This window comes from Brienomyrus brachyistius, chromosome 2 (assembly GCF_023856365.1).
Source record: "Brienomyrus brachyistius isolate T26 chromosome 2, BBRACH_0.4, whole genome shotgun sequence".
Taxonomy (NCBI): Eukaryota; Metazoa; Chordata; class Actinopteri; order Osteoglossiformes; family Mormyridae; genus Brienomyrus; species Brienomyrus brachyistius.
This window is the reverse complement of record NC_064534.1, coordinates 18,244,181-18,257,924: the sequence shown is the minus strand read 5'-3', so window position 1 is coordinate 18,257,924 and position 13,744 is coordinate 18,244,181. Positions and strand designations below refer to the sequence as shown.

The 13,744-nt window shown below is 39.2% G+C and overlaps 2 protein-coding genes across 4 annotated transcripts in view; one reads left to right on the top strand and one right to left on the bottom strand.

Moving 5' to 3' along the window:
• Positions 1 to 13,744, top strand: part of LOC125716036 (astrotactin-2-like) — a 228,358-nt gene that overhangs the window by 96,041 nt on the left and 118,573 nt on the right. For all 3 annotated transcript variants that reach the window (XM_048988276.1, XM_048988269.1, XM_048988284.1), the window contains 3 exons: positions 3,880 to 3,984; positions 8,805 to 8,951; positions 9,730 to 9,897. In XM_048988276.1, the coding sequence (XP_048844233.1) occupies positions 3,880 to 3,984; positions 8,805 to 8,951; positions 9,730 to 9,897 (420 nt within the window). The remainder of the gene's footprint in view (positions 1 to 3,879; positions 3,985 to 8,804; positions 8,952 to 9,729; positions 9,898 to 13,744) is intronic.
• Positions 1 to 13,744, bottom strand: part of LOC125716164 (basic proline-rich protein-like) — a 386,857-nt gene that overhangs the window by 317,370 nt on the left and 55,743 nt on the right. The gene's annotated exons all lie outside the window — the stretch shown is intronic.

The following is a 13,744-nucleotide window of genomic DNA, read 5'->3' as shown; positions in this document are numbered from 1 at the left end:
GTTTTTGGACTGTAGTGGGATACGGGAGTACCCGGAGGAAACCCCATGATGACATGGGGAGAACATGCAAACTCCACACACATGTGACCCAGGCGGAGACTTGGTGTCTAAGGTGTGAGGCAGCAGTGCTAACCACTGCCCCACCATGCTGCCCCAACATATCAAATCATAGAGAAAACCTTCATTACAGTCCCAGATTCTGGCAGGAACATTGTGTGCATTTATGGACAGGTGACATGTGGCTTGGGCAGTCTGTCATTAGACACCCCTATGCATCAGACTGAGAGTTTAATTTGGATGTTGCTTACAGCAGGAAAGAAATATCTAGATTAATGGATGCCAGGGCAGAGCGAGGCCTGTTTCTGAAAAGCAAAGCGACACATGCACTGGCTAATCTGAGGGAAACTAAAAACAGCTCTCAGAATTGTAAAGGACCATCCGTATAAATACAGGCAATCATAAAAGGGGCTCCACTGCTCAGTTTTATTTATCATTTTAAATGGATGATATCTCTCTAATATTGCCGTTTTGTAAAGCAGATATTCTGTTATTGAGATGTGGTTGTTCTAAAATACTAATTTACTACTGTGCAGCCACAGTATAAATTTAAAGCAAAGTCCAAAGGACCACAGGGTTCAACCTTGAAACACCTTTACAAATGAGAGAAGTAATACAAGAATACAGCAAATGAAATTTATTAAAGTGTTCTTTTCCCAGTTAACAATAGTGATTCAAATGCCATGTCTATGAAGAAAATGCATGACACACGGCAGTTATTCCTTAATGACTGTCTTCATGTTATTACACCTCCTACTATTATGGGGAAATGATGCTTAACTTTAGCAGTCTAAATGGACACCATTAGAGGGATGCCTTGGGTGCAGAGAATACTATCAAATTATTGCCTGTGCAGGCTGATTATGGCGAGTCTCCATTAGAGATGTGTCTGCATGATATACTGTGAACCGAATTCATATTTTATCTTTTATTTATTTTAAAAGAGCAGTATCATGTAAACTTCCACAGCTATTTCTCATAATATGAAAAGCACCTTGGTTTATAAGACGGGTCAGTAGAGTCAGGGTTGTTGGCATTGCGCTCTTTAGGGTGCTGAGAAGTGCTTTGACAGACATGTCTGGCGTGAGGCTGTTATGCAACACCTCACGACGCGCAGCACTAGGGCTAGGTCTCACATAACTGATATTATCACAGCGGTGGTTATAGGATTGAGAAAGGACATAGATATTCATAACCAGATGAGCGTAACCTCTCTACTCCCTAGGTAAATAGCCACGTCTCTACAAGCGTATATCTTTGTCCAGAACATAAAGCCAGTATTGAAGTTTGATGAAATGGTACTGAATAAGAGATTCCTGATTTTTGATGGCAATCACATTCAGGTCATATTCATGGTGTTTTCACATTTGCCTTCAAAATGATTTTCTTTGGATGAGACCTTAAGTGCTCTAAAGTCATGAAAACCAGTAGCGCAGTGGCTTCACACTTCCTGGTGTGTGGCTTTGCTTCCCGGTCCTGGCGCTGTGTCCAGTTAGCATGTGCACTTCTAATTTGGAAGGCATTCGGTTTCTTGAGTGACTCTTAATTGTGTGCGCAAATGAATGCTGATGATTGTCTGCATCAGGTTGGCATCCCGTCCAGATTGTTCCCTACCTTGCTTTTCCTGGGACAGGCTCCAGTCTCTGTGCACTGGATAAGCAGTTATAATAGGTGGACGATAGCATTTAATTATGGTGTAACAGAAGCACACACTATAGTAAAAATTTTCCCCATTGTGAGGACATTATTTTCATATGTAGCATGTATGTATAATTTATCATTTACATATTTATCATTCACATATTTAGAATTAAGGACTGTTTAGATATAGTGATGGATGCATTACCATCTAAGGTTTGGAAAAAAAAAGTATCTGTCACTATACATGCAGCATTGATCAAAATCTCTGAATGTATTTCACAGCTTAATGGTCTAACTATTCTTGACGTCAGGCCGCTCACAGCAGGCTCAAAAACCCAAGCTGCATCAACCAGATCAATATATCAATCAAAAATTCCCAAGACTCTAAAAAACAAATATGACATTTATTATACTATTAAGAACAAAAACCTTGCTACAGATACAATATTTACGTCAGTTTCCTGTTTGTGTTTCATAGCTATTATTTTTGGATCCTTAAGCTGTGTCTTACTTATGTTTCAAGAGTCATTTCCCTGAGGAAGCTGCTTGTTACTGATGGCTTCCATGTCCCTTAAACAGTCCTCAGTTTATGTCTGTGTAGATCCATCTGTGTAAAAACCCCAAAGTACATAAAATCTACATGGCTTCAGATTATGTGTGTTATCATAAAGACATTTAAAGAAAATGCCAATACAGCAAAGCCAAAGCACAAAATTAAGTCATTTAAACATTAATAGACTAGTAGCTTTACAGAGACAGGTGCCAGATCACATTTTTGCTCACAGGAGGCTTGATCTCTAGATGGACCATGCTTTCCTCCTAATCAGATAAACAACCCCTCTTCTGTGTAAATAGATAGAGTGATCATTTACTTTCAAAGCACATTCACAATTGAACAATTAAGGCCCTCATCAGCATGGAGGTCTCCTTTAATTGTACGTGATAAAAATCGAAACTCTCAGGGGAGCTTAATCGAAATAGTCTTGTCTGTGTCTGTAAGGGATACTTGACCGTACATATATTTGCATCTAATTTTTATTGTCTTATTTAAGATATTTATTTCTGTAGATATTTATTTCTGTATTGTATTTAAGACATTTATTTCTGAAAAAAGTAGGACACCCCATTAAATATTTAATTCTTTATTAAGAAATATCAAAATATCAATATTAAATCTTCTTTAAACTTATATCTGTAAATATAGGTGATGTAATTGCATCACCTATGCAAGAACAAAAAACAAAAGGAAATTATCTAAGATGCCAATTCCTACTCAGGAAAAAGTTAGGACACCCTGTACACTAATAACTAGTATTTCCCCCTTTGGCTGAAATATCCTCAGTGAGACGTTTCCTATAACCATCTATCAATCTCTGACATTAACTTTCCAATGCAGAATTCCTTAAGCTCTGTGATGTTTGATGGGTGTTTACATGCATCCCACAGCATCTCAGTGGGATTCAGATCCGGGCTTTGCCTTGACCATTCCAGAACTTTCCATTTATTTCTTGTAAGCTATTCCTTGGTAGATCTACTGGAATGTTTTGGGTCATTGTCATTGTCATGGCCCAACACCACTTCAGCCTCAACTTCTGGACTGATGTTCTCACATTGTCCTCAAGCTCCCTCTGATATCATGAAGAATTCATAGTGGTGAATTCTATGATGGTGAGCTGGCTGGGGTCAGCATTTTATTATTCAACGAATAACAGAACGTGTACAGCAGGTTATTACATAATGAAGTGAAACTTAGTTACATTTTGTTGAGTTATTACATAATATGTGGTGTTATTACAGAAGGTGTTGCTACAGTTCATCTTCACTTTTTTTGGTTTTACATACAGAAATGCCTCCAAAAGGTTTTATTTAATTGCAATATAAAAAATCTGGGTTCTGGAGCCTCAGCAGTTGTTAAATTATTGTGGCAGGCTCTTGTTTAAGTTCCCATACACCTCATACATCTTAACAATGTAATGTTATTACTTTGAAAATACTGACATAGATGCACTAGACTTCATATAGTAAGTCATGTTCTAAGTGGGAAAATTGAAGTGGAAGAGTCATATTATACTCCAGGCCATGGAATGATTTTCATTGCATTTTTTTTCATTTGTTCTTAATTCTGTGAGTTTTACAGTGTGTGACAGATATGTTTTTCCCTCTAAATCCTCTTTTGTGAAGGAGGACCTGTTTTTGGGCAGCCAGAGGACTCGGGATCAGAAGCAGATGATGAAGCACAAATGAAGTTCTACACTGCACACCAAAGGGGGCGCCGTCGCAGCAAAGGTAAATCCAACCACAAGAGTGCATATGGACATCCTAACTTCCAACAACTGTCAAGACCTGAATGTCAGTACTGTATAAGCACAAATGCTGGTTGAATGGGTCTAGCTCATCCTTCCTTAAGCATGGACCCTAGGAAGTTAATTTACAAATATCGACGTGAGTTCTGCTGGCCTGCATCGTATGACCTCTTAGTGAGACTTTCTGTGTCATGTTGGGTAAACAAGAACCTGCAGGTTGGCTTCTTAAAGCATCGCTTTTACTTACTTATTGGGTTTTGTGATGATCAGCTGTCTGGTAGCATTAACCACAGGTGCTATCTGCTTACTGCAAGAGCATGGATTTGGTTTCGACGTTGGTAGGGAGTGAGTCAGCCCCAAACCCCCACACAGAACACGCACGGTGCTCCTACAGTATTGGTAGGAACATGTCCTTATTCCAAATACCACACCAACTGCTCTGATTTTGGACAATATATTAGGATAGTAAGGGGTGCTGTACTGTACTGTGCTGTACTGTACTGTGCGTTCAGCTTTTCTGACTTCTCAGATCAATAAACTGCATTTCTTATTTTTTATTTACAAGCCTCTAGGAAAGCAGCTTATAATTCAGTGATTTTTTTATATAAATGCAAGTAATACTTCATCATTCATGACTCATTCGTTGCCAGCTAAAAGTACTATTTTTTTCAATTAACACAAAATGACAACTAAGCATTAACTAAAGGACAGATTTTACTGTGAAAGAAGCCTCTGCCTCATATGTTTATTACCCCATAAATAAATTACTTTCTACATATACATATAATATAGTCCATGGAGTTTCGGAAATTTGGTTGCCATCTTAATTAAACACCTAGTTAAAAGAAATGGCGCAATTTAAAAATGTTTCCATCTTATCACTCCTTCAGTATTGGAGAATATGTAGATGTACTTTGTGTTTCACTGTGACGTTTGATTGGCTGGTGGTGTTTGGCTCTACCTCTGAGCAGCCATTCACACTGTCACACTTGCTTGCCAAACATCTGAGGCTTAGCAGAGTTTTGGCTTCATCAGCAGCTGGATCGAAGGCCAGTTGTATCTGGAAGAGATGCTGGCAAGCCAGTAGAAGGTCCTGTTTCCTGGGGACCAAGTTAAAATAACTGTCCCAGTGCAGCAAAGGAGACGGTGTTCTGTAGGGATTGCAGTACTTTAGATCAGACATCAAGTCAAGGTCCCAAGTTCAGTAAGGGTGTTAATTTCAGCCCTCTGGCCAAATTTTTTGGCTACGCCAGCAGGAAAACGAGGGGGCATCCGGTCATCAAGCTTATTAATCGGCAAAAGCTCCCTCACCTTTCCTCAAAAAGCAAATGTGTGGCCAGCATTGTGACACTAACCACCCTTTAATTATAGTCGAGATGAGTTTCACATGTGATGCAGGTCAGAAAAAGTGTAAATGTTCGTTTGTAGACGCCTTCTTAGGATGCATAACAGAGAATTAAACTATTTATGCAGTTTCCAACAGTTTGAAAAAATTTGTCCAAAATTAAAAGATTAAAATTCAGAAGATTTAGCACTTAAATCTGATGTGCCTGAGATGAACCAATGTATCAAGATTCAATGACAAAAAAAGCTATTTCGTTTGGCACAGCTTATACGCACACATTAGTTGCAGAGATTGTAGAATTTATTCAATCCATCCATCAAACACTGATTGCCGCACACTGACAGGCCTGGAACCAGTCCCATGCCCCCTCACCGCAGGACACACACTCCCACTCTGAGATATTCTCAGATTAAAGTTAGCCTAATTGCACATCTCTCTCCGGCTGCCTAAGGAAACTGGACAACACAGGGACACCACCTAAAATCCACGTTCCCAAATGGATGTGAACTTTTAACCCTGGAAGAGCGAAGCAACAGTTGTCTCAAAAATGGAAGGTATTCGAGTTAATAAACTGAAATCATGCGTTACGCAAAGTTTTAATGAATAAAGCTAACGGAATTTTGCAGGGAATATTTATTAGCAGTAATTTCCTGAGCCGGTATCAAAGATCAGATTTGGGGCCGGTCCAGCATTTTTAAATAGATTAAACTCCAAACTATCGAGATGTCAGCCGTGTGAAATTTCATTAAACTGGAAACTCAAAGTAGCCCAGCTACCAGCTGCAATGTTTGCAAAGCATTCCTTTTGAGAGGAGGTAGCAACAGAGTGTTGTTTAATGCAACAAATCTAATTATGTGCAGAAATATCATAAGAAGAATACTGCAAAATCACAAGGCTTAGACAAAGAATGCACAGTCTGTACATATATCTATATTTCAATATTAATTAAAAGGTTGGATCGGGACTCGCAATTGAAACATATAAATAATGAATGGATTGGATCAAGTCACCAAAACAGTGGACCGGGACATTAGGTACATGCTGCAGAGGTTCCTGCACTTCTAACAACAGTATGTAATGTGTTTTTAATCAAGGTAGGCATCTGTATAATTAGTGAATTTTATTTGTTTAATTTTTCTACCTTTCAAAACAATGTGTACCGTTTAAGCTATAGGTGAAAGTGAAACATGATTTTACAGCCTTGTCAAATCTTGAGATCAGTAAACAATATTAGAAATTATAATATAAATATCAGTCAGTAGTTGCTAAATTGCCCGTAGGAGTGCATGTGAGAGTGAATGGTGTGTGAGTGTGCCCTGCGATGGGCTGGCCCCCTATCCAGGGTTGTTCCCTGCCTCGTGCCCATTGCTTCCCGGATAGGCAAATGGATGGATGGATGGATGGATATCAGTCAGTGTGTCAGTGTAAAATGATGCAAATGGATATTGTTTTGACACCAGCTATCTGGTATCACACCACAAGGCATTTCTATTTGAGTCTTAGCTCAGAACTGAGAGCTGCTTTTGGTGTGTCACTTTAATGTTCTAAAATGGGCTGTGTGTGTGTGTGTGTGTGTGTTCAGGAACTTAGCTTGTCTGTGTGACTCTGCAACCAGTTATTCTCCTTTAATTCCTTTGCAGTAAGCCATACAGATACAAGTTCATTTTCCATAGATTTACCAAAAGTAGCACACATTAGCTTCATGTGAAGAAGAAGGTTTTCTTTTCCTTAGGAACATGCTTCCTCGTCTGGTTCTCGCACCAGACTGCTGATAATAAGATTTCCTATGGCGAAACTCATCACTTGTCTATGAACATGTTTCCTTTATAATGGTTTTGTTTTCCCGTTTTGCTTGGTTGGGGATACAGTACAGTAGCTGTTACTTGGTTGAATATATGATTTGGTATTCACAATAGAAAACAGGTGCTAATGAAGTACTGGATGGGAAGTATTTGGGCAGTGTGCCACGTACATTGATTAAATTTGATTAAATCTATCTGTCTGTATGTCTGTCGACAACAATCATGAATGAACCAGTCTCATGCTGAATTTCATCACATTTTGTATGTGGTCTTTCACAACGTCGTTATAAAAACTTTACCTCACCTAAAGGAAAGTAATTCTTGGTTTGACCGTGACAAATATGCCTAAAGGCTGATTTTAATATGAATAAATTACTCTTTATCCTTCTTTAAAATATCCTTTGCTTTTGCATTGTTCTAAGATTTTACTCCAGAATTCCCCTGTTGCACGAACCAAAATGTGGGTTTAACTTCTTAGAGAAGTGGCCTGAGCTGACTGGGACAGGGTCCAGCGCCCTGTGACCATGACCAGAAAAAATTGTTTGATGGATGGATAAATCTATGTATATATGGATGGATGGAGAGGTCTGTTACTGTTTTCTAAGATTGCACAGAGAAGTCTATTCATATTTTATCACTGCTGTTATTAATGTCACACTTCAGCATTTAAATGTCTGAAGGTGGCAGTCTAGAATTCAATGTAGCTCTTATGAAATGTTTGCATTTTTAAAATTAATTCATAAATTTATCAATTAAGCCGTACCACATGGAATTTAAATAATATAATACTGAAACAAATGAATATAAACAGTGAGTGTGGTGTTAGGTAAAATGCCATTCACCTCATCATCTGGACCATTCACCTCTTGTTCTGGATTTCATTTGTAACGTGACTTATCCCCAAATGATCCTTCACAGATCCATGACATTTGCATTTGATAAGGACTGAGCAAACCAAAATATTATGTGATAGAATAAAAAATAGGGGTGTTTCTGTTGCTTTGGGTTCTTATTGTTTTAAACTTTTTTTGGTCAATAAGTTGCCTCTGCCAATGTAAACTGGATTCCATATCCAGTAGTTTTATCTGTCTTTATCTGTTGATTTATGTTCCCTTTTGTCTTATATTCCCGGAGTCTTTTAGTACACAGGTGAAGGTTGACATAACTGTGAGATACTGCTTTTAAATAAAAGTACGGCACTTTCTGATGTGACTCTTACACCCATGTGATAACCTCTATGAAGTTCGTCCCATAAAGGTTGTTCTGTGTGTTAGTCAAGGAAGGTGGCGTAAGGATATATACAGTAGATTCAGACGTCTCTAGCCATTATTAAGATAAACGATTATGGCGTGGAAAGATAAGAGTACAATAAAACTGAATGTCTTGTCAAATTCAAATTCTAAACTGGTATATAATCAATCACCTCTGTATGCCTAGATTTATGTCTCTTGGTGATTAATCAAGTCAAATTTTATGTACATGTAAGGCAACTGGAAAATTTATAAGGTTGCGATTTTTGTAACAATTTATTGAAAATTTTCACACCATGAGTCAGTGAATACTTAGTTTTGATGCCATGACATAGCAAAACAGTGTTATGGTGCTGTGGGCGAATGTACCCATCATGCATTTCGTCACGGCCTGTGCTTGCTCCAGGTGCCGTGCGCAGCCCAGTGAACAAGGCCACTCTGACATTGCTCACCATCAGCACGTGCATCTTAGCTGTGGTGTACAGCAGCCAGCTGTCCTGCCCCCTCACGGTGAAGGTGATCCTGCACGTCCCGGAGCACTTCGTCGCTGACGGTGAGGCCCCCTCTCTCCTACCTTTCTCTTCTCGTTCACGTAGGCAGTGGATACTTGGTAAACATTCATGTTTAAAATGATTTTATAACACAAAACTATACAGTATTATTAATAAGACAGTGTTCAATATACAGTAGATACTACTAAAATCAAAATGCTTTTTTTGATAATGTGTTCCCATCTCCAAAAATAACTTCTTGTATATCAATGGTTTGCATATATGCAATAACAATGAATTGATTAATTCTTAGTCCGTGATTTAAGCTGCATTCTCAAATGAGGAATGATTTGTTTTGGAGAAATGGAACGTACTTACAGTAAGTGAAAAGGCTCCCAGATCGCTGAAAATTCTTCGAAAAAATTATTTATAATTTGTCTTTCTGCTGAAGTCATCAGTGATGCAGATGCATCCTGGACTGTGACACATAGTTTTTTAAATGACTTTAATTTTAGATCTATGCGCTCAGTTAACCAGACTAGTTTATATTCATTGCATCCAAGTGGTGGCAAAAGTCTGTCACGTGTCACGTGTGTTAAATATAATTGCCAAGCTTGTCTCCAAATATAATTTTTTAATGAAATTTGTCTTTGTTTTGAAACAAAGTTCCAGTTCCACATTGAACTGTCAAATCAAACATAAACTAAAAGTGCTAAATAAAAGGGTCCCAAAACTTAATCTGCATAAGATATGTGTCAGCTAAATTTTATTAGTACACATTTATGCAAATTTTAAAGCATTGATCTTGATGTGAATTTGTGTCCCCTTTGATGGTGGTAGGGAGCATTTTTGTGGTGAGCATGGGGAGTTACCTTGATGTGTCGGACTGGCTGAATCCTGCCAAGCTGGTTCTCTACTATCAAACCAACTCCAGCAGCCAGTGGGTTAGGGACTACTGCGGGCAGAGGACCACCGCCCCGTGTGAGCAGCTCTGTGACCCGGACACAGGTTGGTGTTAGCACAAAAACACGCAAAGTATACGCAAAGAGTGGCTACAGCAGTAATGTCAGTGCACTTGTGCTATGTAGAGAAAATGACTTGGAAAAAACAAATATATGAATTCTAAATGTGTTTATTTTCTGAAATGTATTTCACATTTTGAATATTAAATAATTTATATTCAGCATTGTTTCAAATTACCAGAGAATAAATTTTTTCATGCAACCAGGAATCTATAGGTGCTGTACCTCTAAGTGTCCCTCAGAATAAATGGCTGACATGTCATTGATCTGGATTGTTAACAAGCATATAAAGCATTTTTCATGGCTTTGATGTCATTGTTCTAAAATTAGGAGGTCAAGCATTGCAGGTACTGAAACCCCGTTGTTTCTTATTAAAAATGCGGGCGCTGTGCTTCCTGAAAGGCTCGCTGTTGTGCGCTCTCTGTGTGCTCCTCTAATGCTGATTCTGCCTTCTCAGCCGGGCGTCTGCACGTGCTGTAACATCGTAAACTGTCCTCTGACACAGCCGTTTTCCCTCATCGACTTCTCGTATGTCCCTCTTATTTGTACGCATCTTGTACAGTAGGTGTGTTGTGTGAGGGGGAGTGGCATGGATTTCTTTATTTACTAAATCTGTTAAGTGAGTTTGATAGCTATATCCGTACTACTTCACATAACAACTAATATAAAATGAGCATCACACACATCAATCCATACACAGGAAATGCACCTGGAGGAACTTGTGAGGTGCTGATGAGACGAAACAGTTTGCATCAAGCAATCTGTTATGATATCAGTTAAGCACTGCCAATAGGAAGACAACAATTAGGAATTAGACGGGATAATTACTATCTTCCAGAAAACTTTGTACTTTCATATACACTCTTCAAGAGTCTTTTGGTAATGTTATTGTCAGTCTTCACAGGTACTATTAGAGTAGTCGAGTGCACTCTACAGTACATTTTCTATATTAAATCCTGGATGCAATTCACCACATCCCTTTCTTCGCTATTTTGAATGATTTGAGTAGGTCCTCAGAATGACGAATGAAAAACTATGAAAAATTCATTTTATATGGTGCTTTAAAGTCTCTTATTAGAACAAGATTGGAAAACAGAATTATATCCAATTTTACTGCAACCTGCCTCTTTGCTCATTATTCATACCAATTATGCTTATCCCTTGCTCAATAAATAGGCATATTACAAAAATGATCATATTTCATCTATAAAATCAAGATGCTGATTATTTCTATTTTAATTAACTAATTTAATTAACTCTTAGCAAAGAAAAAATCAATTGGTTAAAAATGAAAAGTCAGTTAATTGCTTAAACCTAGATGCAGTGCTTGCAGTATCTGTGCATGTGCACATGCTTGGCTGTGTGCCTGTACCACACTCTCTTTCATTTTTTCTTCATCGTCTTTATAAATGGTCTCAGTTTTACGTTACGTGGAGCGTGGAGAAGTACCTGCCATCATCATACAGTATATGAGTGGTGGTGTTGTGAGATTATTATGGGAAAAGACTCCCAAGCTTCATCAGCGTTATTCACTGTCACTTCTTTTCGGGGTAAATCGTAACATTTTATATGGAAAAGCTATGACTCAGTGGGTTATGATGCTATGCCTGTAATTGGAAGTTCGCCGTTTCAGATCCCCAGTTTGACAGGGTTAGCCCAGCCTTTGGCCCTTAGCCTCAGTTGCTCCAGGGCCTGTCTGACCCATGCTTTCCTAAAAATGCATGTCACTTTTGATAAAAGTATCTGCTAAATAAATAAAATGTAAAGTACATAATTTATAGAAGCCCAAGGCCTGAGTTGATGCCACATGCTGTCAGTCATTCCTCAGAAAGTTCCACCGTAAAAGAGCCACCAGCTGCCACCAGATTGTAGGTATTGATTGAAATCAGGTAGAAGTGCTGAGCTTAGATCTTCTGCACTGTATCTTTCTAAAGTGTCTTTCACAATTTATAAGATATACATGCACAGAGGAACAGAGAAATAAAGAGACAAAGAAGTCTGGCAACAATTCTTAAAGCTGTTCCCCCCTCTCCCCGCGCCCACATATTCTCCCCATCGAGTCCACACTGTTACCTCTGTGCCTCAGTTTCAGGAGCAGAAATCCTTGTGGTACATGTCTTCCTTCAGTGGAGCTGCTAATCCCTTTCAGGTTTTAGAGCTATGAAGACTTTCTCACTTATACCAGGGCGAAATAAAGCCTTTTCCTCCTTGTAATGCTGAGGGGAGGAATGCATTAGAAAGCAGGGGACAAGAACAAGGAGAATGGTGCAGAGCTATAGATAGGTGGTGTAGTTTTTGGTGAGGTGAGTGTTGATGAAATGGCAGCAACTCGGATGTGAACACCTTACTCTGCAGGTTGTAGAACATCACTTTGCGTTTGTAATTCAGGATCCGCTTTTCAGAGTAGAAATTCCTTTCGGGTAACTTTTTCACCTATGAAATTTGCTGTGCATGTACTCCTAAGACTTTTTTTATTAGCTGGAGTAAATATGCTTCAAATGGCAATGGTTTAGCAAATTATGTTGTTAAAAGACAGAAAGAGAGAAAGAGAGAGAGTACTTTATGAATCCCTTAGAGCAGTAGTTCTCAAACTCGGTCCTCAGGCCCCACTGCCCTGCTTGTTTTCCAGCTATCCCTGCCCTACATACTGCTGATTACCTGGAACAGGTGTGTTCAGTCAGTCAGAAGCTGAAAGACAGCTGGGACTTGTGTGTGGGGCAGGGATAGCAGGAAAACAAACAGGGCAGTGGATGCCGAGGACCGAGTTTGAGAACCACTGCTTTAGAGGGAAATTTTCTTGTTACAGCAGCATTAACATATAACATACACTACTGTATATGGACAACAATATTGGGGCACATCTCTTAGTCATTGAATTCAGGTGCTTCATTCAGACCCATTGCTATAACTGAATAAAATCAAGCACCTAACCATGCAGTCATATTTACAATCATTTGTGGACAAATGGGTCATTCTGAAGAGCTCAGTGAATTCAAGGGCAGTACTGTCATAGGATGCCACCTTTGCAATAAGTCAGTCTGTGAAATTTCTTCCCAACTAGATATTCCCCGGACAAGCATTATTACAAAGTGGAAGCATTTAGGAACAACAGCAACTCAGCCACAAAATGGCAGAGCACTGCAGAGTTCCAAACTTCTTCTGGCATTAACTCCAGCACAAAAACTGTATCCCAGGAGCTTCATGGAGTGAGCTTCCATGGCCGAGCCGCTGCCTGCAATCCTAACACTACCAAGTGCAATGCCAAGTGTTGGAAGGAGTGGTGTAAAGCACACTGCCACTGGACTCTGAAGCAGTGGAAATGTGTTCTGTGCAGTGACCAAATCATGCTTCTCTGTCAGGCAGTCTCTGAAGTTTGGTGGAGGAGAGATAATGGTATTGGGTTGTTTGCATGTTCAACAATTCTGTGCTTCCAACCTTTTGGGAACAGTTTGGGAAAAGCCATTTTCTGTTCTAGCATGACTGTGCCCCAGTGCACAAAACAAGGTTCATAAAAACTTGACTGGCCTGCACAGAGCTGTAGGAATTATTAGCTCAGATAAATTTTCCACTAATATGTTTTGAAATTAATTACATTTTAATTAATTATTATTTTATGCTGATTATTAGCCAATTGTTATGCTGAATGGTCGGCTCCTCCAAACTCAATTACGAATCCCCTTAGTAACCTGGGTTAGTAGGCTCGTCCAGCGAGCTGCATCACCAGGCAATGTAAACGATCGGTAGCGAAGCTCCCCTCACGGCCGATGAGAGAGAGTCTCGCGATATTTCAGGCGAGGTTTGAGGTTTCAGAGCGTAGTAGCCAGATCGCACAG